Source organism: Gorilla gorilla, chromosome 9, assembly GCF_029281585.2.
Source record: "Gorilla gorilla gorilla isolate KB3781 chromosome 9, NHGRI_mGorGor1-v2.1_pri, whole genome shotgun sequence".
In the NCBI taxonomy this organism is placed as follows: Eukaryota; Metazoa; Chordata; class Mammalia; order Primates; family Hominidae; genus Gorilla; species Gorilla gorilla.
Genome location: NC_073233.2, coordinates 130,579,361 through 130,607,271, shown reverse-complemented (window position 1 = coordinate 130,607,271; position 27,911 = coordinate 130,579,361). Strand labels below are relative to the sequence as shown.

General features: G+C 48.3%; 1 protein-coding gene across 2 annotated transcripts in view; it reads right to left on the bottom strand.

The window, feature by feature from the left end:
* Positions 1-27,299, bottom strand: part of UBASH3B (ubiquitin associated and SH3 domain containing B) — a 158,412-nt gene extending 131,113 nt beyond the window's left edge. The window contains exon 1 of one of the 2 annotated variants that reach the window (XM_004052303.5): positions 26,733-27,299. In XM_004052303.5, coding sequence (XP_004052351.3) covers positions 26,733-26,893 — 161 coding nt within the window. In that variant the 5' untranslated portion in view covers positions 26,894-27,299. The remainder of the gene's footprint in view (positions 1-26,732) is intronic. The other variant, XM_031016288.3, reaches the window with a different exon arrangement.
* Between the last annotated feature and the right edge of the window lie 612 nt (positions 27,300-27,911).

Below are 27,911 nucleotides of genomic sequence, written 5' to 3'. Positions count from 1 at the left end.
GTGGTATTGATGAAACAGGATCAAGGATGAATTGCTTGACGCATTTGTTTTGTTATACTATTCTTACTACCTTAGGATAAGTTAGAAAATTTCCATTACATTTTTTTAATCAGTAGTTTATTATATTTATAATCACTGTAGGATGGCTGGTGAATTCTACAGAGCAAGCTTACCCATGACAGTGCTGGGCTTGGTGCAGCTCCCTCTTGGAGGGGAGGGGAAGCTACAGGCAGCCCAGAGCTGGGTTATTCCTCTAGCCCTGCCAGGAGAGAATGAGAGGAGAGCTGGCCCCTAGTGTCCTAATTACCATCTTCCTCAAAGAAGCTCTCGGTTAGAAAGAGACGTGCATCTCAGGCTCCAGGAACCAAATGAAGGAGAAAGAAGTGTTTCTCACCTTTTTACATGGAAAGATACAAACTCGGGAAAGGCAGACTGGAAAGAATATGGAATTTGGAGTCAGAAGGTTAGAGTCACTCCTTGCCCCACAACTGGGACAAGTGAACTTCTCAGGACAAGTGAATGCCTCAGCATCCCCATCTATAAAAATGGGAATATAACTATCATCCATATCAAATAACTGCCATGAGGAGGAGATGAGATCTCATACTGGACGGTGAGAGGCAGCTTGGTGCCGTGGGTCAGACTTGTGTCTGTTGGTGGCTCCGTTGTACCATCCACACAGTCAACTACTAAATAAACGAAAACTATTATAATTAATTATTTAAGAAAAAGCAATTTGTCCAAGGCCTCACGGCGCGTCGGCAGGGTCGGCAGGGTGCCACGCAGGAGGAGAATGTGCACTCGCTGTCCTCGCAGTGATCCCTCCGAGCTTCCAAGTGGCCGTACATGGGCAGATGATTCACGACTGGTGCTTTTTTGACAAGGCAGGGAGAACAGACAGGAGATGGGCCCATCTTGTTCTGACAGCTGGGCCACCCTGGGTGGCAGTGATGAGTCAGCCTTGCTGCTGCCACACTCAGCACACAAGGCTTCCCAAACCCAGGCAGAGCATCGTGGATCGCAGACACGCTGACCATGCAGTTGTGTGATGGCAACAGATGACTTGTCTCTTTGTGTCCCTTCCCCAAAAGTACTCAGTAACCTAACAGGCTTCTACCAGCCTCCAAATAGAAGCATCTTTTTTTCAAACCCTGAAGGGATCAAGCAAGCCAGAGGGGTAAGCATGTGGGTTTGCATGCATGTGCCTGTGTGTGTGTGTGTGTGCATGTGTGTACAGAAGAATGCATATGAACCTGTGCCTATTACCCCTGCAGACAGCATGCTATCCCAGTGTCATGGTGGAAGAACAAGGAACAGGACATTCAAACAGTGGATGACCAGGTCCCTACTTCCCAGGACTCGGCTTTCTTTGGAGGGAAGGTTATCCATGTTCCCCGAGGACCTCCTACATACGTGATTTCAGAGTGGACTGTTCAGTGTGGCTTGTCTGGGACTTATATTCTCAATCTCATCATTGCCTTTCTGTGTCCAAAACCAAAGCATCAGAGGTACAAGAAGGCAAAACTCCATTTCCTCTGTGAGCACTGTTCCTGTTTGACTGAGGAATCTGGCTAGAACAAGAAGAAATAGGGCCAGAGTTGGGGCTATGTATGTAGAAATTTTGGGTGGATTTAAAGAAATCAACAATGTCTTGGATTTGTCACAAGAAAAATCACTTAGACACCCTACAGTTATGGATAAGAAAACAAATGGAATGCTTGATTCATTCTATTATGCTTTTAAGTAACTATTACAATGAATGATTCATTAATTACTATGAAAGAGCAAGGTTTCAACAAAAACAAATACGAATAAATTGAATAATTTCTAGCCAAACTTCATTTGTTATGGAATAGCACCTAATCTAACTTTTATTTTGCTAAATAAAAAAGAGTTTTGGTATCTTATTTCAGGTATTGAAATGCCTCGGGTCTTCCTCTGGACAACACATTGCCCTGGGACAGGCTGCTCACAGCATTTTGGCTTTGACACAGCAGCTCTGACATTAAAAAGCCCTTAACTAACCATTTGTAACATATCAGAAAAAAGGTTAATTTGCCTTTTACGCATCCTTTACTCTGCTCTGTTGTGGAGGAGAAAAGATAGGACTCTGGTTCTCCTTTCAAATCAGTTATGCATAGAATAAAGGAAGAGCACGGACAGGCACGGTGGCTCATGCCTGTAATCCCAGCACTTTGGGAGGCTGAGGTGGGTGGATCACTTGAGGTCGGGAGTTCAAGACCAGCCTGACCAACATGGAGAAACTCCGTCTCTACTAAAAATACAACATTAGCCGGGCATGGTGGCACATGCCTGTAATCCCAGCTACTCAGAAGGCTGAGGCAGGAGAATCGCTTGAACCCAGGAGTCAGAGGTTGCGGTGAGCCAAGATTGCGCCATTGCACTCCAGCCTGGGCAACAAGAGCGAAACTCCGTCTCAAAAATAAAAATAAAGGGAGAGCACTTGATAGGAAGGCAGCAGACCTGCATTGAAGTCCTAACCAGTAACAAGCTGTGCTACTCTCAGCAAGTCACTGTCCCACTCTGAGTCTCTATTTCCTGATCTGAAAATAAGGACTTAGTGTAGGTGTCCTTCCCCGTGCCTTTGATTTTCACAATCACTCTCTGAAGCATATAGTTCAGGAGGTTTTATTTGAAGCTGAAGATACAGAAACCCACAGATCAAGAGCCAGCAAACTACAGCCCGGGGGCAAAACCAGCCCACCTCCTGCTTTTGTACAGCCTGTGAGCTAAGATGCTTTTCACATTTTTAAATGGTTAAAATAATTGGTTGGGCATGGTGGCTCACGCCTGTAATCCCAGCACTTTGGGAGGCCGAGGCGGATGGATCACTTGAGGTCAGGAGTTCGAGACCAGCCTGGCCAACATGGTGAAACCCCATCTCTACTAAAAATACAAAAATTAGCCGGCTGTGGTGGTGGACGCCTGTAATCCCAGCTACTCAGGGGGCTGGGGCAGGAGAATCACTTGAACTTGGGAGGCGGAGGTTGCAGTGAGCCAAGATCGTGTCATTGCACTCCAGCCTGAGTGACAGAGAGACTCCATCTCAAACCAAAAAGAAAAGAAAAGAAGAAAAAAATCAAAAGAAGAATGACATGTTGTGACTGATGGAAATTATATGAAATTAAAATTTCAGTGCCCACAAATAAACTTTCATTGGAACACAACCATGCTTATTTGTTTATATATCATCCATGTCTGCTATTGCAAAACAGCAGAGCTGAGTAGCCACCATGGAGACCATATGGTCGGCCAAGCCTGAAATATTTACTCTCTGGCCCTCTACAGAGTTTGCTGGTCCTTGCTAGAGATCAAGGTGTCCCAGACTTCAGTGTACATACCAATCACCTAAGGATCGTATTAAAGTGGAGATTCTAATGTAGTGGGTTTGAGGTAGAGCTGAGATTCTATGTTTCTAACAAGCTCCTGGTTGGTACCAAAAGGGCTGGTCTGAGGACCACATTTTGAGTGGCGAGGCTATGCTCTCTCAGACAAATCTGGTTATATCGTGAACTTGCTCACCATCCTTTGGTGCCTTTCCGGGGCCTTCAAAATAAACTGAGACTCCCTAGTACCATGCAATTGTCGCCAGCTTCTTCAGTTCCTCTGCCCCCAAACACACTGCGTTGGTGCACCAGGATTTCTCATCCATCGTGCCTATGCACGCACTGACCTCTTCACCTACGCTATCCCCTCCTCGCCCCACCCCTTCACCCTCAACATGTCCAGTTGCCCAACTCCCTGTCTTCCCAACCTCAGCTCCAGTGGCACCTCCTTAGAGTGGATCCTTCCTGGATCCTGTGAGTCTTGTGCTTTCTGGGCTACGTGGCTTTTAGTCAGGTCTCTTAGTACCTCGTGTACCTCTTCACAGCCTGAATTACATGGTTATGACATTATGGCTCTTAAACACAGAGGCATCCTTGTTTATTCCTGCGTATCCAGCAGCCAAGCACAGTTCTTGGTACATCATGGGGTATAATGAGTGTTCTTTGGAATGGAACAAATGAATTGTCCAGGATTATGCAGCAAATCAGGCGAAAAGCTGGGACTAGAGCCCACACTTTCTAAATCCTGGTGTGCGGTTCCTTTGCTCTAAGCCATGCCTCATAAGTGGATACTCACTCTCCTAACTGATGGAGGAATTTGTTCCACAGCATTCCAAACTCTGAATGCTCTGAAACTCTTAAGAGATTTTGGGAATGGCAGCCCCTCCCCACGAATGACTATTTTGTGGAGCACAAGGGTCAATCAGCTCCTGAAAACACACCTTTCAGCCTCTGGGCAGTGGGTCCTGGGATGATGGTGGCAGTGCCTGCTGGACCATCACATATACTAGTGAGTCATGTGGAAGTGATCCCAAGTGGTTAGTGAGAGACCTAGGAAAGAGATTCAGCCTTCACCATCTTCACTCCTAGAGGCTGCAGGCATTTCCCTTCTCACTTCTTGTGGTTTCTATTTTCTTATTGGACATCTGGACTCAAAGGAACATGGGTCAGCCAGACAGATCTAGGCTGAGTGCAGCCACAATGGAAAGAAGGGCAGAGAGGATGGTCCCCATTGTGACCCCTGCTAGCTGACAGGGCTGTGGCAGGATGGAGTAGGGTCCCACCTGGCCTCAAATTCCCACCATTCAGTCACATAGGTATTCTCTCCAGGTCACTGATGGCTGATATGAACTGAACTGAATTGTTTCCTCTTAAAATTCATATATTGAAGCCCTAACCTTTAATATGATGGTATTTGAAGATGGGGCCTTTGGGAGGTAATTAGGGTTAGACAAGTTCATGGGAGGAATTCTAATGATGAAATTAGTGCCCTTGGCTCATGCCTATAATCCTAGCACATTGGAAAGCCTCGGCAGGCACATCACCTGAAGTCAGGAGTTTGAGACCAGCCTTGCCAACATGGCAAAATCCCGTCTCTACTAAAAATACAAAAACTAGCTGGGCATGGTGGTGGGAGCTGGGTGTGGTGGTGGGCACCTGTAATCCCAGCTACTCAGGAGGCTGGGGCCGGAGAATTGCTTGAATCTGGGAGGCAGAGGTTGTGGTGAGCCGAGATTCTGCCACTGCACTCCAGCCTGGGCAACAGAGTAAGACTCTGCCTCAAAAGCAGAATAGTACCCTTATAAGAGCCTTTTCTTTTTTCGAGACGGAGTTTTGCTCCTGTTGCCCATGCTGGAGTGCAATGGCACCATCTCAGCTAGCACAGGGTATACGAAATAATAAATGTTAATAAAAGGTTATTAAAGAGATGAATGAATGGAGTGCTTATTATGTACCAGGCACCATGCAAAGGGCTAGGGAAAGATAAAAGACTAAGATACTATCTCTCCAAGGAGTCACAGTCTAGTCTGGGAAACTGACATAAGCTGACTTTGATGATGTGATAATGGTAAGTGCTCCACCAGAGGCACGGCATCAGGTATGTACAATGTTCCAGGGCAGCACAGACGCACATAAACACATTCTGCCTCGAGATGGGAATGTAGTATATAGAGGAGTTAGGAATGGATAATGCAACCTGAGAAATTTTCTCAAAGGAGAGAATATTTGAAAAGAACTTACGGTACTCCCTTGGTATCCATAGGGGAATGATTCCAGGACCTCCCTCAGATATCGAAATCCTCAAGTCCTTGATATAAAATGGTGCAGTATTTGCATATAACCCATGCACACCGTCCTGTGTACTTTAAATCATCTCTGGGTTACTTATAATACCGATTACAACATAGAAACTATGTAAATAGTTGTTATACTGTATTGTTTAGGAAATAATGGCAGGAAAAAATTCTGTTCATGTTCAGTACACACGCAATTTTTCCCCCTAATATTTTTGATTTGCAATTGGTTGAAACAACAAATTCAAAACCTATGGACATGGAGGGCCGACTGTATAACATTTCATCTAAGAGAAAAATGTACCCAGGATGAAGTTATCCATGGATTCATCAACAAACATAAGCAAGACCCAGAGGTGTTGAAAATGCAAGGGCTTGAGTGATAAAGGCGGCTTTCATAAAGGTGGCTGAGTCACACAGAAGAGCCTGGGGGTGGGAGGCCAAGGTGAGCAGGAAGGGCCAGAAGGTGACAGTGATGCCAAGAAATACAGAAGGGAGCCTGAGGGAAAGACAGGGAGACAACAGTTCAATAATGCAGGGATGCTGGAATGTCGCTATTTAGAATTTTTTTTTAGACAGGGTCTGGCTCTGTCACTCAGGCTGGAGTACAGTGGCACATTCTTGGCTCACTGCAACCTCCATCTCCTGGGCTCAAGCAATCCTCCCACCTGAGCCAGTGTAACTGAGACTACGGGCCTGTGCCACCATGCCCAACTAGTTTTTGTATATATTATTTTTTTGAGATGGAGTTTTGCTCTTGTTGCCCACGTTGGAGTGCACTGGCGCAATCTCGGCTCACTGCAACCTCTGCCTCCCAGGTTTTCAAGCGATTCTCCTGCCTTAGCCTCTTGAGTAACTGGGATTACAGGCACCTGCCACCACGTCCAGCTAATTTTTGTATTTTTAGTACAGACACGTTTTACCGTGTTGGCCAGGCTGGTCTTGAACTCCCGACGTCAGGTAAACCACCTGCCTCGGCCTCCCAAAGTGCTGGGATTACAGCTGTGAGTCATCCTGCCCAGCCAGTTGTTGTATTTTTTTAGTAAAAATGGGGTTTCTCCTTGTTGCCCAGGCTGGTTTCGAACTCCTGGGCTCAAAGCGATCCTCTTGCCTCAGCCTCTCAAAGTGTTGGGATTACAGGCCTGAGCCACCATGCCCAGCCAAAAATTTTTTTAATGAAATCTTACAAGGGCTATTAGGGTGAGGTGGGAGAGCTGAGGGTTCTAAAGCCAGATGAATTTAAGTGCATTGGCACAGTCACTTCTGAGTGGGATAAATCCTTTAATGTATCTGTCTTGCTTTTCTCATTTGTAAAATGGAAGTACTGCTTACTACTTTCCTCAGGATTGGGAAAAGAGTAAAATTACACATAGTAGGTTCAGAACAAATGTAAGCTCTCACTCTCTCTCTATTTAATTGTAAAGAAGTTCCAAATACCCTGCAGTTCCAAGATGGTCCGCTGCAAACCGGAGGAAAATGGGCTCTGCCTTCAGCAGGTACCTCCTTGTTTTGTGATTATCTGCTGTGTATGCGTCTATCTCCTTCCTAATCTCAGGAATTCACTGGGGCCAGGATTACATCCTGTTTATCTCTGGGGGCCATGGACCCCAGTGCTTGGCTCATCAGAGGTGCTCCTTGCAGCTTTGAAGAACTAAATTGCACAGATGGGCAAAGCAGACATAAACTGTCTTACCCAAAGTCACAGGACAGAACAGCGGCTGAGCTAGTTCTAGAACTTTGACCTCACAGTCCATTGATTTCATGATGCGACATGGTCTCAGACCAAACAGAACAAAGACTCTGATCTCATCCAGTGACATATCAATTCCTCTCCAAATCCCCACCAAATGGGAACTGCCACAGAACACTGAGCATCCGTGTCACCTTTCTCTTTCTCAGAACAGCATCCACACTTTCACACGGAGGAACAGAACCAACACTCAAAACAACTCTTAAAACACTTTCCTGCAATGTGGTCTCTAAACACAGGAAACAGCAGCTGGCTGCATTGCCAGTAATGCTTATTTGCCAGTCAGGGTGCTAGAGCTCTGTGTGCAAGTTTAAAGCTGTGATCCAGGAACAAAAATAAACCAGCAAAGCAGAAACCGAGGCACCATAAACATGGGTCTAATAAAAGGTTTTTGGAGCCAGGAAAACTTGGGTTAGGGACCCAGCTCTGCCACCTAATCATGGTGCATGTTTAATAAACTCAGTTCCCTCATCTGTAAAATGGGTTTATTAATACTAACTGCAGGCCAGGCACAGTGGCTTACGCCTGTAATCCCAGCACTTTAGGAGACGAAGGTGGGTGGATCACCAGAGGTGAGGAGTTTGAGACCAGCCTGGCCAACATGGTGAAACCCTGTCTCTACTAAAAATACGAAAATTAGCTGGGTATGATGGTGCACGCCTGTAATCCCAGCTCCTCAGGAGGCTGAGACAGGAGAATCGCTTGAACCCAAAAGGCGGAGGTTGCAGTGAGCTGCGATTGTGCCACTGCACTCCAGCCTGGGCCACAGAGCGAGACTCCGCCTCAAAAAAAAAAAAAAAAACTAACTGCAGAGCTTTGCTGTGCTGAGTAAGAAAGACAATGTTTGGGCTGGGCGCGGTGGCTCATGCCTATAATCCCAGTACTTTGGGAGGCCGAGGAGGGCAGATCACGAGGTCAGGAGATCAAGACCGTCCTGGCTAACATGGTGAAACCCCGTCTCTACTAAAAATACAAAAAAATTAGCTGGGTGTGGTGGCGGGCGCCTGTAGTCCCAGGTACTGGGGAGGCTGAGGCAGGAGAATGGCGTGAACCTGGGAGGCGGAGCTTGCAGTGAACTGAGATCACGCCACTGCACTCCAGCCTCAGCAACAGAGCTAGACTCCGTCTCAAAAAAAAAAAAAAAAGACAGACAATGTTTGTAAGGTGCCATGGCTTATGATTGGCACATAAGAGATGACTGAATGGTATTTACCTCCATCACCTTTGAGAATCTAACATGAATTCACTTGACAAAATCCAGCTCTTCAGAGGAACGAGGGGCCCCAACTCGAGTTATTTTCACTAGCTCTTTCATGATTCCATAGCACCGTTTACATCTCTGTGTTTGTGGGCACTTAGCAGGCTGCTATATACTTATTTGGTTTTCTTTTTTTATTTTGATATAATTTAATTTTTATTTTTGTTTTCCCTACTAGACTGGGAGCACCAAGGTGGCAGCTCATTCTCTATCCATATCTGTTTCTTTTGATCCTAGCAGAGCACACACTTAATAAATGTGTGTGGGAAAAACAACAACACAGCCCTATTAACAGGAAATTAGTGGAAGGAAGAAAAAGAGGCATCCTGAACCCTAGATATGCAGCTCTAAAAAGATACTCTAATATTCTGGCAGGAGTCCAGCAGTAAGCTGAGAAAGGCTGAAGAAATTTGAGAGTACTTCCTTCTTCATCATGATCTTCTTTTTCTTTTAAAGTAGAAAATCCCCTCTGCAGAAAGAGCAATTCCAGAGCAAAGAGGACCAAACAAGGAGATAGTATTGGACTCTTTAGCAAAAAAAGGGGTTGCAATATACATTCTCTCCATCATCAGAAATTGCAGTGACAATAGAAAGAGCACCAGGCCTTCTGGAACTTTTTTAAGTGACGGAGTCTCACTCTGTCGCCCAGGCTGGAGTGCAGTGGAGCGATCTCGGCTCACTGCAAGCTCTGCCTCCCGGGTTCACACCATTCTCCTGCCTCAGCCTCCCGAGTAGCTGGGACTACAGGCGCCCGCCACCATGCCTGGCTAATTTTTATTTTTATTTTTGTATTTTTAGTAGAGACGGGGTTTCACCGTGTTAGCCAGGATGGTCTCGATCTCCTGACCTCGTGATCCGCCCGCCTCAGCCTCCCAAAGTGCTGGGATTACAGGCGTGAGCCACCGTGCCCAGCCCTGGAACTTTCTATGGTAAGGAGTTAAAGGTTGGCTAAGGCTATTCCTTTTACTGCTGAAAACTTCAGCCTCCTAACTGTTACAAATTCAAATCCTCCTGAGTCTCAAGTGCCTGCACCCCCAGCTCAATAGTTCCTTTTCTTCTTCCTAAGGTGGCTGTTCTGCCCTGGCTTGGTTACACTGGACTTGCTTCCCATCTCCTTTGCCAAGGCCTCCCTCAGCACTAACCCCTTCCCAAAATGCTGAGCGCAACTCACTGTCATGTGCCCAGAGGCCAGACAGTGGCTGGCCAGTGAATGCTTGCCCAACCAGCGAATGCTGAGGGCTCATCTTTCCTAAGGCCATTGCTCAATTCTATCAGTTCATCACTGCACATCCCCTCAGCCCTGGGGTATGGATAATCCATCCCTAACCAAGCTGAGAATCATGCCCATGAAAGCCGCTATCCAGAAGCTGATCCATAAAGGACACCCCTAGAGGCCATGTCCCTACTGCAGGCTGGCCCAGCCTGGTCCCCCAGGGACTTTAGGTATGCTCCTGACTCCAACACAGAATGCTTGGGTCCTTCTGAGGAGGCTAACCAGGAAGCTCTGCTGTGCTCACTCAGAACCAGAGAAAACTCTCGCTGAGGAAGTCGAGCATCTGTACGTGGGCCAATGGTTTCCAAAAGTTGTTTTTTCTTGTGAACTGAAATCTGACCCTGTCCCCAGCAATTATAACCACTCATTAAAGTTCACAAAATAGGCCGGGCACGGTGCCTCACGCCTGTAATCCCAGCACTTTGGGAGGCCGAAACAGGCAGATCACCTGCGGTCAGGAATTCGAGATCAGCCTGGCCAACATGGTGAAACCCCGTCTCTACTAAAAACACAAAAAGTAGCTGGGCGTGGTGGTGTGCATCTGCAATCCCAGCTACATGGGAGGTTGAGGTTGAGGCAGGAGAATCGCTTGAATCCGGGAGGCAAAGTTTGCAGTGAGCCAAGATTGTACCACTGGACTCCAGTCTGGGTGACGGAGACTCCATCTCAAAAAAAAAAAAGTTCACAAAATAGGCATCCGTTTTTCAGTTGACAGCCCTTTCACTATTAGAGGAGAGATACCCTCCCTCCCTCTCCATCATACCACATTATGTTGAAGTCATCTGCTTGAGTCTGTCTTCTCCAAGAGGTTGGGGGCTCCTTGTGGTCAGGGTCTTATTCATGATTGTACCTTCAGAATGCAGCACAATTCCCAGGTGCCTGACACAAAGTCACCGCTCAGTAAATTTTTGTTGGACTAACAGGAGCCTGGTTCTGTCCTGCCTCAACATCTTCCTTATCTCTGCATGTCTCTTCCAGACAAAACATCGGTAGACCTGCACGACCTGTTTCCCAGGACAACCCATTCTGGGGCAGCGGCTGGTGCCCCAGCATGCAGAAGATGGAAAAGGAACATTAAAAAACCAAACAACAAAAAACAAACAAAAACTTCACATACTGAGATTCCATCCTCCACATCCTTCGGAGCCAGCTGCACAGCAAACAGCAACCGTCTGTTTACTCAACACCCCCTGGGAGTCATCCCATTCGGAAGTCTTCACCAGTCACGCACGATGCAGGCCATCTCACCGAGGCGGTTTTCCTGGTGTCCCACCGCTCTTCCTCTGAGGCCCATCTCTCCTGCTCCACTGGTCTGTAGGGCTGGCAGCCACAGGCCGGAACAAGACAGCCCACTTGTGGCCTCCCTGCCAAGGCCTGATGGATAAAGTGATACCGGGAGATCTGTGGTGCCTGAGGCGGCCAGACAGCAAGGGGACACAGCTGTCTGTTCAGCCTTCCATTTGTGGGCCTGTGGTCTTACGTTTGGAGGAAGATAAGAACTTCAAATATTCTCCTCCAACCTGATGTAGAAAAGCTGCTGCAGATCTGAGGCCCGACGTCCCAGGAGGGTATCTTGATTGCTCAGTGGATTTTCAAGACCAGGTGCACATCACCATGCTGGCTAATTTTTATGCATTTTTTGTAGAGATGGGGTTTTGCCACGTTGCCTAGGCTAGTCTTGAACTCCTGGCCTTAAGCAATCCGCCTGCCTCAGCCTCCCAAAGTGCTGGGATTATAGGCGTGAGCCACTGCGCCTGGCCCATGGATTTTTCTTGACAAGACAGCAGCTCTGAACTTGCGAGGCCAGGCAGGAGCCAGGAGTGGTGTGGCTCCCACTGCGCACCACACTCCTAAGCCAGCTCCCCGCATCTCTGTTCCCCTCCTCAGAACACTCATCACACAAACTGAATGCTATTTTAATTGTTCCTTCTAGCAGGGTGTGTGGCTTGTAATCCCAGCACTTTGGGAGGCCGAGGTGGGCAGATCACCTCTGGTCAGGAGTTCGAGACCAGCCTGGGCAACATGGCGAAACCCCATCTCTACTAAAAATACAAAAATTAGCCAGGCGTGGTGGAGCACGTCTGTAATCTCAGCTGCTCGGGAGGCTGGGGAAGGAGAATCGCTTGAACCTAGGAGGCGGAGATTGCAGAGAGCCACAATCGCACCATTGCACTCCAGCCTGGGCAACAGAGCTCAGTCTCGATAAATAAATAAATGAATAAATAAATAATAAATTATTCCCTAGGCTCCATCTAGGTCTTGAGGAGGTTGGGGAGGAAACAGAAACACACTCTTACCAAAAGACTTAGAATAGTTTATTAACATACCCAGAGTCCCCTTCTGTACTCAACACTGTAAGCCCAACCACCATGCCTACCATTTATCATGCACTTAAGGTCAGGCTCTGCACTCACCATTCTTATATGTATTATCTCATCTAATCATTGTAACAATTCCTTGAGGCACAGACTATTACCTTCATTTAACAGAAGACAAAACTGAGCTTAGAGGGATTTGGTAACCTAAGTGGAGTAGGAATTTGAACGTACATCAGTTTGATCATACACTCAAGTACTAGACACACCACTCTGCATTCTGCCCCAGGAGCCCTTTCTTGAGGCCACAAGAATAGGAACATGCTTCCTATTTCTACCACAGAGGTTCAACTGGCAGCAGCAGGTGGAGGCTGGGGTAGGTGGTTGGCAGAGACTTGGTGCTCTGTGACCCGTAAGTACAATCCTGTCCCCATTTTCTCACAGTTGGGAGCTGAGATGGGCAGTCTATATACACACACACACATTCACACTCAGAAACACATACACACACACACTATTCCAGAAAGTGTGATAACCATTCCAGCTCCAGACCACATCACTAGACAGCCAACCACACTGCATTTAGCTGGGGCCAAGTCAAAGAACAAACCAATGGGCAAGTCGGGTTGCCCTCTTGACCCCAGTTCCATGTAACCTAGAGACTTCATATCATTTATTTAGATCTCAAGTTTCCTTCCTTCTGCTGTTCATCAAAGCTTCATGAACACTAGCTACATGCCAATACCATGGATGCTGGCTAAGAACTCTTGAGTGTGCAGTTGATTGCCTGGGATTCGCATCCTGGTTTCTACCACTTTCTAGCTGTGTGATGTTGGGCAAGTTAAAATCTCTGTGCTTCAGTTTTCTTATCTGTAAAATGGGTATAATAATAGTTCCTATCTCATAGGGTTGTTATGAAGAACAAAATAATACGTATGTTAGGTGTTTAAAATATTGTCTGGCACACTGTAGGTACCCAGTGAAGGTTAGCTGTGACTACCTGGTGCTTGGGTTGGAAATGGTAAGGGTGACAAGTTAGTAACAGAAATGTCATGAACTCAGGGGAAAGGCAGACCAAGCGCTTATATACACACATGCTGTGGCTGACAGAATAATAGTCACCAAAGCTGTCCATGTCCTAATCTGCAGACCCTGTGAATATGTGACCTTACATGGCAAAAGAGACTTTACAGATGTGATTCAGCTGAGGAGCTTGAGCTGGGAAGATATAATCATTAGGGCCCTTACAAGGAAAGGAGTGAGGCAGGAGAGTCAGACAGAGACGGGAGGTGATGATGATGAGGAGGGCTTGGAGTGACGTACTTGAAGATGGAGGAGGAAGGGGCCACTAGCCAAGGGATGGAGGCGGACTCTGGAAAAAGTCAAGGAAACACATTCTTTCCAGGAAGAACACGGTTCTATTGACGCGTTGACATTAGCCTATGATATGCATTTCAGACTTTTGACTTCCTAACTGAATAAATGTGAATGCATGTGTGTTGTTGTAAGCCACTGAATTTGTAGTACTTTGGGAGAGCAGCCATAGGAAGCTAGTACACATGCTTTTGGCTATATTTGCTGCATTTCACAAAGCCTCTTGTATTTCACAAAAGCCACTTGCTAACTCATTATGACTCATGTCCCTAGTTCCCAAGAGATAAAGTGAAAATTTAAGCTTCCAGAAGGATGTGTTTACTTTGGTGGAGATGGCTTCTCGAGTGACTCCTTCTGTTCCTCACGCTGACGGAATTAGCCTCTCTGAAACAGTGGTGCTTGGCAAGGAAGAAGACTAGAATAGCCCACTAAATACCACACAAAACCAACAGTTCACAGTACTTTGAGAGCCTCAAAGTACCAGGACCCAATTGTTGGTAACAAATAATAGTATCACTTTGCATGTGCATGACTTTTTGTGGTTTTTATTACTTTTATATCCACTGCCTCATTTTGATGCAGCCACCTATAGAAATAACGTTCAAAACCACATCCTCAGAAAGTGACAGATCCAGGACTTGAGCCAAGTCTTTTGTCTCTAAAGCCAATTTTCTTTCTGCTATAGCAGAAGATCGCTTGTTCTTACCCTCATGGATGGGTGACTGAGACCACTGTCTATCCCTTCAATATCCTATCACTGGTACAAGTGGCACTTTCTCACCCAAGCATCCCACCCACCTAGAGAGATGCCCACTCCCATGGCCTACGGACAGGTTAGCTTTGTCTTCTACAGGCTGAGATGCAAACAAAAGGCCAGAAGCAAGAGAGGAGCAAAAGGAAAAGACAGAGAAAACCATATGAAAAGACAGAGAAAACCATATGAAAAGGCTAATTCAGAGAACAGATCCTCCCATTCTTCCAGAAAACAGAGCCAAAACCTTGTTAGAAAGCTGACTCGGCCACGCGTGGTGGCTCAAACCTGTAATCCCAGCACTTTGGGAGGCCGAGGTGGGAGGATCACCTGAGGTCAGGAGTTCAAGACCAGCCTGGCCAACATAGTGAAACCCCAACTCTACTAAAAATACAAAAAAAATAGCCTGGTGTGGTGGCAGGCGCCTGTAATCCCAGCTACTTGGGAGGCTGAGGCAGGAGAATCGCTTGAACCTGGGAGGCAGAGGTTGCAGTGAGCTGAGACTGCATCATTGCACTCCAGCCTGGCAACAAGAATGAAACTCTATCTCAAAAAGAAAGAACAAAAGAAAGCTGTCTCTAGGTGCCTGGACTCAGAGAAGTAGCCTGATATGGAAAAAAGAAACCATGGTCTCAACTGAGATCAGCAGGCCTAAGCTCTGGTTTCTATCACAGACTAGCCGTGTGGGATCTTGAAAATATCACTTCATTTTCTGGTCTCATTTTACTTAAGTGTAAAGAAAAAGGGTACTAGACTAGATGAGCCCTACTAGCAATTCCAGCTAGAGATTTCTGAGCGTCTACCTCTGGAGGTTTCTTCCAAGCAGGATCTTACACCTGAGGCATAATATTAAATTATTTGAACTGTCTACTGGCCTTCCCAGAATTTTTCCTCTCCTCTCAAACTGAAGAGTATTGCTCCTGTCTTATTGGTGCTTCAGATGTAATCGTGTGCTCCCTGTCTGGTTTATGACCCTCACCCTCCCACACTGATGTGTCTTCCATCTTCTGTCTCTTGCCTCGCATTTACCACGCTTTATCATAATCGTGTATCTTCCACCCTAGATTGCCAGTTTCCTGAGGGTGGAGATTATAGCTAATTATCTTTATACTCTCAACTCCTGTTATAATAGGATATTATAGTTGCACATAAATGTGTGAAGTGTCTGTACAGTATATACATACATATACAGAGAGAGAGAAAGAATGGACCGGGCGCGGCAGCTCACATCTGTAATCCCAGCACTTTGGGAGGCTGAGGCAGGTGATCACCTGAGGTCAGGAGTTCGAGACCAGCCTGGCCAACATGGCAAAACCCCGTCTCTACTACAAATACAAAAATTAGCCAGGTGTGGTGGTGGTGCATGCCTGTAATCCCAGCTACTTAGGAAGCTGAGGCAGGAGAATCGCTTGAACCCAGGAGGCAAAGGTTGCAGTGAGCTGAGATCATGACATTGCACTCCAGCCTGGGTGACATAGTGAGACTCTTTCTCAAAAAAAAAAAAAAAAAAAAAAAAAAAAAAATGTCATTACCAGGGGACTTGTCATGGAGAAAGTGGCTGAGGACCCTGGGCAGATCACTGTGCATCTTCGTAGGTGATTTGGGGTAATCCCCTTAGCCTGGCTTGCTTCACAGGGTGTGAAGCTTAATAAGGCTTGTGGCAGAAGAGATGAGGAGAGTGAGAGAGGAGGGGAAGAGAAAGTGAAAAGAAGGGAAGAGGAGCCAGATGCATTACAGTGGAACTAGTTCTCCAGGATGGGTAAAATCTGATTAGGAAAAAAGAGGAGAAAAAAATGAGCAACCAGGCAATTCAAGGAAAAGTCGATTCAAAATGAAACTGCAGCCGGGCGCGCTGGCTCACGCCTGTAATCCCAGTACTTTGGGAGGCCGAGGCGGGTGGATCACAAGGTCAGGAGATCGAGACCAGCCTGGCAAACATGGTGAAACCCCGTCTCTACTAAAAATACAAAAATTAGCTGAGCATGGAGGCACGCGCCTGTAATCCCAGCTACTCAGGAGGCTGAGGCAGGAGAATTGTTTGAACCCGGGGGGCGGAGGTTGCAGTGAGCCGAGATCGTGCCATTGCACTCCAGCCTGGGTGACAGGGCGAGACTCCGTCTCAAAAAACAAAAAAACAAAAAAAAACAAAAGGAAAAAAAAAAAAAAAAAACGAAACTGCAGATGCCACGGTTGAGAACTCCAGCGACCCTGCATCGTTCCACATGTCTGTGTCTAAATAGACTGTACACAAAAGCAGCCACGAGGCAGATTTCTTCCTAAGGTAAAGGAATAAACACTTAGGGAGCGAACGCTCTCTGTAAAATTTGAAAGGAGCACCATCAACGTGGAAGCAGGATTCTAAACAATCCTGCTACCTGAATCACCGAGAAGGTTCACCCAACAAAAGCTGAAAGAAGTCGGGGGCATGCAGCTGCCTCTGGCCATCTGTGCAGTCGGCTTCCCCCTGGCGTTTTCCAGACTGCCATGAGAGGCTACAGCGGTGGTTCTTTCAGCTTCCCACTCTGCACGAGAACAGCCTTGGTCCTGGTGGAGTTCACTGCCACAGTTGCTTTATGTACAAGAATGTTTATGCTTCCACAGAGGCCGGGAGCACAACGGGAAGTGTCACCCAAACAGCTGGTGACTCCACAGAAGGGAAGATGTCCCTTTAATTTAAAAGGTGCCCCTGAGCAATCTATTTGCCTCAGGTGCTGGGCTCAAGGCACTACCCTCCTCTTATTTAACCAGCACTTTGGTTGTATTTTGCAAGAAAACAAATTGTTTGTTTTTGTTTTGTACCAATTTGAGAATTATACTATTGCATACTAGTAAACGGCTCCCCACCACTGTAATTGCCTCATATCTTTCTTCCTTTCCGTTTATTTACTCTCTAAAATATCAAGTCCTGAAGAGTTTTCTTTAAAGGGAGAGGAGAAGAATTTGACCATAAAGCACTGTGAAAAACAAAACAAAAACAGGAACAGAAAAGCCAAATGCTCTGGAACAGAGAAGCACACCCATGAAGCAGTGAGAGCATCCTCGTGCTGTCCAAAAACACTGGTCCAGGCTGGGCGCAGGGGCTCATGCCTGTAATCCCAGCACTTGTAGGAGGCTAAGGCGAATGGATCACTTGAGCCCAGGAGTTTGAGACAAGCCTGGGCAATGTGGTGAGACCCCCATCTCTACAAAAATAAAAATAAAATAAATTTTAAAATTATCCAGGTGTGGTGGGGCACACCTGTAGTTCTCACTGTTCAGAAGGCTGAGGCAGGAAGATTACTGGAGCCCAAGTGTTCGAGGCTGCAATGAGCTAGGATCGTGTTATTGCACTGTAGCCTGGGAGACAGAGTGAAACACACACGAGCCGGGCGCAGTGGCTCACACCTGTAATCCCAGCAGGCCTCAAAAAGGCAGGCCTAGGTCAGGAGATCGAGACCATCCTGGCTAACACGGTGAAACCCCGTCTCTACTAAAAATACAAAAAAATTAGCTGGTATTGGCGGGCGCCTGTAGTCCCAGCTACTCGGGAGGCTAAGGCAGGAGAATGAAGTGAACCCGGGGGGCGGAGCTTGCAGTGAGCTGAGATTGCGCCACCGCACTCCAGCCTGGGCGACAGAGCGAGACTCCGTCTCAAAAAAAGGCAGGCCTGCCCTCCGAGGGTCACTGTGGAGAACGTGCAGCCAGCTCAAAAGAGCAGTTGACTTCAGAGTGCCAGATGGGAAAAACCTGACATTTACCTTTTCCTCTGGAGAACTGCACAGAATTTAGCAGGGTGCTGCATGCACAGTAAGAGCTCAGACAGTTTCTGGATGTTCATCTAGGACACTTCACCATGGGCCTCACCGTCATAGATAGTAGGTGGCAAAGAGCATGACTGCAAAGTCACCAGGAAAACAGGGATGTGAGCAAGATGAAACAAGAAAAGGGATCACCTATCACATACCGAGGGCCCCAGGCAGAGGGTCCAGAGGACTGCGATCACTGCCACATCTACCCACCCATCCTCCAGGGAAAAGAGAAAAACCACAGATTCTCCATAAGCCTTTGGACAAATACAAAGTGGCCCCTGGGAGAATCCATCCATGAAAATGACAAAAGTGTTCAGTTCAATGAGGATCATAGTCATCTCATTCTCCTGGCAATGGCTCTGCATTCTGCTTGGCTGAGTCTGTCACTGTGCAGAGAGGATCCATTCTTGAGTGTGGTTTTTTTTCTCCCCTTAGGCTTTCTCTCTCTCTTAGGCTTGAGTCTGATTCCATTTGAAAGTAATCAGAAGACAACCATATGGTACCCCTTCCAGTCCCCAGCCCCTGCCATTTATTATAGTCAGCAGCTTGGGTGGTGCTCTCTCTGCCCTGGGTCTGCTTTTTCTCAGGCCCCGCACCCCTCTGGGCACTCTAGAGAGAGAGGCACAGAGAGCAGAATGCAGTTATCAGGGAGAAAGCATCCACTGGCCTCTGCCCTACCTTACTGCCTTACACCCAGAGCTCAGTGAGGAACAGAGAACCATAAAAGTAGAAGGCGACCAAGGAACCAAACCACAGAGGGAGCCATGTGGAGTAACATCACCACTTGAGTAGCACTAATACCGACCTCATTTCTGAGGGTGTGCCCAATGCCAGGCGCTCTCCAGCTGTTTGCGTGGTTTGGCACCCTTCCCTCACAAAGGTCCTTCAAGACAAGTGCTGTTATTGTCTGCATTGTACAGACAGGAAAATTGAGGCTTAGCATGTTCAGCAACTTGCCCAAGGTCAGTCCCTCAGCTGGTAAGGGGCAGAGCTGGAATTCAAAGCCAGGCTGCCACAAGTTCAGAGTTCTGTCTATCAGGGCAGGATGGATGGGGGCAGATAATGATGGGGTCTCTTCAGCTTCTGGATGGCCAAGAAAGGAGATACCCTTACACAGGCTGATGCCGGCTGGGATTGGGGAGGCAGTGATAGTACCACTACATCATCATCAGCTGGAGCAAAGCTGGCGGGAGACACAGGATTCCCTAGGTTGGCTGCCTCTCTGAAAAGCAACGCCTTTAGCTCTGCGAATGACTGTCCACTCCCTGAAAGGGAGCTGGACTTTGAGGCAGCTGAGGGTGGGGAGCAGGTGGTGATCAAAGCCACAGGATAGAACAGTGAGGCAGGATACTCTTCAATCTCTGTAGCACTTAATCTTCCAAACCTCAGTTTCCTCATTAAATTATCAATGTCTGAGACTTAATAGTGATTATGTATGTGACTCTGCTTTGTAAGCTCGAACATGGTCTAAAAACTTAAGGTATTATTAGAAATTCTGGCGTAAGGCCAGGCGCGGTGGCTTATGCCTGTAATCCCAGCACTTTGGGAGACCAAAGCAGGCGGATTGCCTGAGCTCAGGAGTTTGAGACTATCCTGGGCAACATGGTGAAATCATGTCTCTACTAAAATACAAAAAATTAGCTGGGCATGGCGGCGTGTGCCTGTAGTCCCAGTAACTCAGGAGGCTGAGGCAGGAGAATTGCTTGAACACGGGAGGCGGATGTTGCAGTGAGCCGGGATTGTGCCACTGCACTCCAGCCTGGGAAACAGAGCGAGACTCCATCTCAAAAAAAAAAGACATTAGCACGTAAGAGGGAATTTTCATAGAAGCTGTGTGCAAGGGGTTATAATTACCCTACTAGCACATCCAAATACCTGAAGGTCTACTCAGCAATTAAAAGAGATAAACTATTCATACATGCAGGATGAGTCTAAAAAATATGCTGAAGGAAAGAAGCCAAGTACAAGGGTATGCACTGTATGACCTACATGCAAATCTAGGAAATGCAAACTAATGTACAGTGAAAGAAAGCAACTGGGCTGGGCGTGGTGTCTCATGCCTGTAATCCCAGCACTTTGGGAGGCCGAGGCGGGTGGATCGATCACCTGAGGTCGGGAGTTCGAGACCAGCCTGACCAACATGGAGAAACCCTGTCTCAACTAAAAATACAAAATTAGCCAGGCGTGGTGGTGCATGCCTGTAATCCCAGCTACTTGGGAGGCTGAGGCAGGAGAATCACTTGAACCTGGGAGGCGGAGGTTGCATGCAGTGAGCTGAGATCGCACCATTGCACTCCTGCCTGGGCAACAAGAGTGAAACTGTCTCAAAAAAAGAAAAGAAAAGAAAAAGCGACTGGTGGCTGCTCAGGGTTGGGGGTTGAGAGAGGACTAACAGCAAAGGGGTACAAACGAAACTTTTAGGGGCAGTGAATGTACTGTGTCCTGTAGCAGGTAATCACACAGGTACAGTTGTCAAAATATATCAGTCTTTAAATAGGGTTAGCTGACTGTACATGAGTTATAACTCAAGAAAGTTTTTTTTAAAAAAAGCACATCGGCTGGCCGGGCATGGTGGCTCCCACCTGTAATCCCAGCACTTTGGGAGGCCAAGGCGGGATGATCACTTGAGGTCAGGAGTTCGAGACCAGCCTGACCAACATGATAAAACTCTGTCCCTACTAAAAATACAAAATTAGCTGGGCACGACGGCACATACCCGTAGTCCTAGCTACTTGGGAGGCTAAGGCAGGAGAATCACTTGACACCTAGGAGGCAGAGGTTGCAGTGAGCTGAGATCACGCCATTGCACTCCAACTTGGGCAACAAGAACGAAACTCTGTCTCAAAAAAAAAAAAAAAAGAAAAAGAAAAGAAAAAAAGCATATCAAGGTATTTTTTTGTTTGTTTTTTTGTTTTGTTTTGTTTTGGAACCAGGACCTCGTGTAGCCTGGAAGGTTCAGGAGACTTGCAGTTTAGCCTGAGGCTGTTATGGCAATACAGTCCCTGAATACCAACTGTGTGACTCTAGACACGTCCTGAGCTCTTCTAAGCCTCCAGTCTCATCTTAAAACAAAGCATATGTTGTGTGCTTTACCTCACAAAGACTGCTGTGGGGTATCTAATACACATAAGAGCAACTTTTACAGTGTATAATAACACAAATAGAAGGGCGTGTTATGTGGGTGCACAGTCACAGCAGGTAGAAGAGACTTCCTTGCCCTGCCCACCTATAAGAGCCCTTCAGCTCCAGGTGGGTTCCAGTTTTTCCTCTTTCTGTCTATCCAAGGCTGGGAAAGCAGCTGCAGCCCCACGCCAGAGTCAGCTACATTTCAGAGATGTTGAGTTGGCCAAGTGTTCTCAGAGGATCCAATGTCAACCAACAGGTAAGCTGGAAAAAGCCAGGGAAACCAGATACTTTAATTCATGGGCTCCACATGCCGCTTCTCAACTCCTCATGCAGCCAAATTGGAGCTGCTTTTATCTTTGGGCAGTGAGGCATAGCTAACACAGCTTACTGTCCAAAGCCAAGTCAAAAGCGCTCATTCCAGCTCTTTCCTTCTGCCACTGCCTTGCTCTTTAATTTGGCATTGTTCAAATATTCTCAGTAGAAAAAAAAGGACAATCCAATAATACACGTAAATCCTCGCCAGACACCTCAACCACCATCTCACCTCCTCTCCCTTCTTCCAATCCAACACAATAATGCCCCAATCACATCTTGCATTCTGATCCTATCTTTAACTTTCCCAAGTTCTTTTCCGTCTGTTATCTCATTTTGTCTTTGGAAAGGCCCGTGACACATGACAGGTCTTGCCATGCACAGAAGCTGGTGAAGATATTAAGGAAAAGAGGTTAAATAGAAGACCTAAAAGGTGCAGATGTCATTCAGAAGCTAGACCAGACCTTAGGACCTTTGACCCCTGCCACAGTGTCCTTCCCAAGACTATTATCTCTTAATCACTGGAAACATTAAAAAGCCATTTGTTGTAGAAAAAGTTCTAGCCACCAGCAGCCTCAAAAAATAAAAATAATAAAAAAACTGGCCCGGGTTGTATCAGCAAGGATTCCTCCAATTCAATTATTCAGTGACTTGCTCCAAGGCCCAGCATCAGCCCCAAGCTACAGAAGAGATGAGAGCCTGTCTCCCCAGAAACCAGAGGTCAGCAGGGGGATGACAGTGCTCTGACATCGGATCCGGCTGTGCAAAGTGATGGCTCTGATCTGAGTCCTGTCCCATCTTCTCCGGTGTTAGGCTCAGACCCTCTCCTGGCCTGTGAGGTCTCCTCTTCCTCAGGTCTTTGCCCCCAATACATTCTTTCTTTTCCTTCCAACCAACCTCACTAGCCTCAAGGAAGCTGGACCCTTATTTTTAGAACCCTTAAAACAGGGAAGTGCTAGTGGGCATAGAAAAAAGGAAGCGATTGGCCATTTTGACCTTTGAAAGGTTTCCTTCCTGATGCCTCCTGAACACCTCCTTAACTTGGACTTGCACACGAGCGCACACGCACACACACACTGTGAAATCGCCACTTCTCAGTCCTTCTCCATGAGGCAAATTCTCCTATAGCAGTGTCTAAGTTGGACTGAAGTTCATATAGTAGAATGGAAAAAACCTAGCCCAGCTCCAGGGAGTAATGAGCTAGAGAGAGCACACCCTGAGGTCACCCTGCTTGAGCCAGCCCTGCAGCCCTCTGGTCCTCTTAGCTCTGTCAAGCACTTAACAAGCATGCAGTCATTAATTGCGTTCCCCTCAGAGGGCAACAGCATGGCCCTGAGGGGACTAAGTGACTTTTGCAAGACCACAGCACAGTGCAGCCCAGCACGGGCTGGGTGGGATCCAGCCTTGCTGGCCTCAACCCTCTCTGCCAGCCCACCAAGAGCCTGGCCTGAGTGCCCCTTCTTGCTGCCGCACACCACCAGACCCAGTTACACCCATAGGGGAAACTAGAGCTGTCAGCCCTGGCTGCTGTCACTCTGTCAAAAGGGCCTAGAGCTGTCAGCCCTGGCTAATGTCAGTCTGTCAAAAGGGCCAGGTTTGAGACAACCATCTTACCCCTTCTGAAAGCATCACATCCAAGTCTTCTAGACCCAGGAGACCATCACTGCTCTTTGGGGCTTTGGATTTTCATTATGCTCAGCCCTCCAGGCATAAAGCTCAAGAGAGAAGCTTCTGATGAGCTAAGCCCGATGCCCTTGCTCTTTCTTCTCACCTGTCAAAAATGAAGTTAAATGCCTGTTCTCTGAAGCCTCCGAGGGCCCCTTTTCATACTGGTCTAAGTTATTGGGGGGAAGGCCGACCACATCAGCCTTTCTGGGTTGAAGTAGAGGAGGGAAGCAAGCCTGGGCAAGGAGTCCAACTAGATCAGGTGACCTCCAAGACCTTCACTCCCTTCCAGGCAGAGAATTTAAGAAAAAGAGCAGCAAACCCAACCTCCCTTTCTCCAGGCCTGCTCTTGTTACCTCTTTGGTAAAGAGGGGCAGTGCTAGTAGTAATATAATAATAGCTGTGATAGGCTAAATAATGATCCCCCAAAAGACACCCACATCCTAATCCCTAGAAGCTGTGAATGCCACCTTATACATTTTTTTTTAAAGGACTTTGCAGATAATGATCTTGAGATGGGGAGATTACTCTGGATTACCCAAGTGGGCCCTAAGTACAACCACATGTATCCTTATAAGAGACATGCCAAGGAAGATTGGACACAGACAGAAAACAAAGACAATTTAACCACAAACGCAGTGATTGGATTGATGCAGCCACAAGCCAAAGAATGCCAGCCCCCAACAGAAGGTAGGAGAGGCAGGGAGTGGATTCCCCTAGAGCCTCCAGAGGGAGCACGGCCCTGCTGATGCCTTGATTTCAGCCCAGCGATACTGATTTTCAACTCCTGGTCTCTACAATTGTGAGAGAATAAATTTCTGCTGTTCTAAGCCACGCAGTTTGTGACAATTTGTTACAGCAGTCACAGGAAGCTAATACAGTAACTAACACTTAATGATTGCTCACTATGTGCCAGGAACTGTTCTAAGCATTTTACCCACATTCAATCATTTCTATCCTGGCCCTACTGGCCCTAGATGGTGTGAGGCCTGGGCTGTGCAGATAGAATACTTGGGTTTGAATCCCAGCTTCACTGCTTACTGTTGTGACCTTGAGCAAGTTATGCAACCCTTCTAAACCTCAGTTGCCCAATTCATAAAATGGGCATGTGGTACCTTCCTCATTGAGTTGCTAGGAGGATAAAATGGGTAATAAAGATATAAGTACTTAGAACAGTATGGAGTAAGTACATGCTAAATACATGCTAGCTATTAGGAGACCTCAGGGGTTGAGCAAGCCAAAAATGACCCTTATGCTAATCTGTCAAGACATGTCAAGACCTCCTGGACTCAGAGCAGGAGAAAAGATGTCCCTTTAAAGCTGATTTGAATTTGAATCTCAAATATGTCTGAGGAGTTCAGTTAAGTATTTCTTCCCTTAATTAAGCAATTTAGGTTTTTAATGCTGGCCTTATTTCAAAAAAGGCAGTAGCCTGAGGCTATGCTAATTCTGCAGCATTCCCCAGCTGACTTCCCCACTCCCACCTCCAGTTTTTTTTTTTTTTTTTTTTTTTCTTGAGATGAAGTCTCGCTCTGTTACCCAGGCTAGAGTGCAGTGGTGCGATCTTGGCTCACTACAACCTCCACCTACCGGCTCAAGCGATTCTCTTATCTCAGCCTCCCAAGTAGCTGGGATTACAGGCATGCACCACCCCACCCAGCTAATTTTTGTATTTTTAGTAAAGACAGGGTTTCACCATGTTGGCCAGGCTGGTCTCAAACTTCTGATCTCAAGTGATCTGGCTGCCTCAGCCTCCCAAACTGCTGGGGTTACACCCAGCCCCACCTCCAGTTTTTAAGGAGAGCTGTGCCCATTGATCATCCACACCAACGACTTCACCTGAAGTGTCCACACCTGACACACCCCTGCAGAACCCACATTTTCTCCCTGTAATTCTGGTATCAGGAACTGGAGCCCTAGTATTAGGAAGTCGTATTGGGACGTCAGTGGAAGGCAGAAACCATCAGTCCATTTTGCAGCCTTCTAAGGCCACTCCAACGTGTCCCAGCAGCCTGGAGAATAACAAATTCAAGGGTCTACTTTGATTAAGAGATTACAACCAAGTTAGTAAAGAATAAACAAGGTTTGCCCAGAGATAAGGGAGGGGAGACATAAAGTTATTGCCTGTAATCCCAGCACTTGGGAGACCGAGGTGGGTGGATCACCTGAGGTCAGGAGTTCGAGACCAGCCTGGCCAACATGGCGGAACCCCATCTCTTCTAAAAATATAAAAATTAGCCCGGTGTGGTGGCGCATGTCTATGGCCCCAGCTACTCAGGAGGCTAAGGTGGGAGAATCGCTTGAACCTGGGAGGCGGAAGTTACAGAGATTGCGCCACTGCACTCTAGCCTGGCGACACAGCGAGACTCTGTCTCAGAAAAATAAATACATAAATAAAGTTATCGCCTGAAAAAAAAATGTGAGAAGGGAAAAAAATAAAAAGGACTTTCATTTACTTGGCCCTCACTGATTAAGTTTGGCCAACTCTCCTGTTCAGGTGATGTAATTCAAAGATGAAAAGAAGCTGCGCCCAGTCCGGACGCCAGGCCTTGTGTCCCCACCTAAGAAATCTGCACGGCAGGGATTAACAAGGGGAGAAGGGCCTGGCCGCTGGGCCTTGGCTTCCTCTTAGGCAGAGTTCCAGCCCGTGAGACTTGAGCCGACGGGCTTGAGACGACTCCGGCCGCCGCCACCCTATGCTGGCAAACAGGCCTCTCCCCAGCAGGCTCCAGGGGCAGCCACCTGCGCTCTCCCTGCCCTCCCCTACCCCACTCTCCTAGAGGAAGGATGAAGAACAGCTCCCCCTCCTTACTCTCAGGCACCCACAGATTTCTGAGCTGCCGTCACCACTGACGAGAACCCAGGTCCCCTGGAGGGATCGCTTCTCCTTCTGATTCCATCCTCCCCATCAATGAACACGCAGGAACACCCACGCTCCCGCTCCTCCTACTCCAGGGGGAGACCGAACCCGAGAGCGACATCCGGAGCTGGAAGCCGCTGCAACGGGGGCGCCGGCCTCCCTGCCCCGCAGTCTCTCGCCCTTTCCCAGACACCGGAGGATCCCAGACCAGCCCAGTATTCCAGATGGAGAGGGTGCCCGAGTCCTCCGCAGGGCCCCGCCTCCCTAGGCGCTCGGCGCTGGAGACCTAGGGGAGCGCGCGAGAGAAACGCTGAGCTCCACCCGGGTGGGGCGGAGGCTGGGCACTGTACCCGGGACTCGAACCCCGCGCCCTCGTCCCCCAGCTTTAGGCATCCCACGGCGAGACCTGGCCCAACGCCCCCGCGCCGCGTCTTCCCCCGCACCCCCGCCCGGAGCCGAGTCCCGGGTTGCCAGCGCGCCCATCCTGCCCCCAACAGGTCTCGGGCAGCGGGGAGCGCGCTGCCTGTCCCGCAGGCGCTGGGAGGCGAGCCGGAGCGAAGCCGAGGGCCGGCCGCGCGCGCGGGAGGGGTCGCCGAGGGCTGCGAGCCCGGCCACTTACGCGCGGGCTCTGGGGAACCCCATGGAGAGGAGCACGTCCAGCGCCGATCCATGCTTGATGGTGCCGGGGCGCTGTTGGCGGTTCCTCCGGGGGGTGACTTTGCTGTACAGCTCCTCTCTCGCAGCCATGCCGAGCGGACTGGGGTGGCCGTACTGAGCCATGGCTCAGCGGCCAGCCATCGCCAGGGAAGGAGCCCGAGCCGGATGGTCCGGGAAGGAGGAGGGAGTCGGGCTGGGCCAGGGGAGGGGGCTCGGGGACCCAGAGCCAGGCAGGAGGCGGCGGCGGCGGAGGCGGCGCTCCGAGCTTCCCCAGTGTCGAGACTCTGACGCTTCCTGGTGAGGCCACAGGAGCCAGAACGCCGGCAAGCGGCCCCTGCGGGACCAGCCTCAGCCACTCGGGCCCCCGGCTGCCCCCAGCGCTGCGCCTGCAGTAGCCCTGTCTCCTCCGCCCCCTTCCCTCTCCTCGCCTAGCAGTCCGGGAATTTGCAATGAGTAATTTTTGAATGGATCAAAAAGGAAAAGGAGCCTTGTGGGCTGGCCCTGACTTGCCTGTACCCGGGCCCCGCCCCTCTCTTAAAGCGGCCGCGCTGTCCGAGGCTGCTCCGTGCGGGCAAGAGCTGTAGTCGCGCTACTTGGAGGCGGAGGATCCCAACCTATGGGCTGCTTGTGTGCTTCACCTCCCGAGAGTCACCCCCGGCGCCCCAGCCCTCTCCTTGGCTGGCATACCCGCCCAGCTAGGCCTCAAGACAGGAGATCAACCCATTTCAAGTTTCATGTGGTTCTAGATGCGGTTATTAATGGAAATCGGGTGAACTGGTGGATGATACTAATGGACCAGAAGGCCAAGCCATAAGGCCTAGGTAAAAGGTTTTGCTTCTCAAAGATCCTGCAAAACCCAAAGGGTTGTTAGGACCATCGGAAATTGAGTTCCCCATCAGCTGGCCAAGTGGCTGCACTAAAGACCTACTGCGCTCTACAAGGTTATGGTCAGTGACTGAATAGTGCCTTCCCGGTGGGGCAGAGGGGGTGGGGAGAAGGACCTCAGGTTCTCAGAGCTGGCAGGACCTGGGAGGGGACAAGAAAAGAGGGACAGGGCAGAAAGAAGAGGGAAGGGAAAAAGAAAGGAGGAAGGAGGAGGAGAAGAAGGAAGGGCTAGGAGGGTAGAGGAAGAAGGAACAGA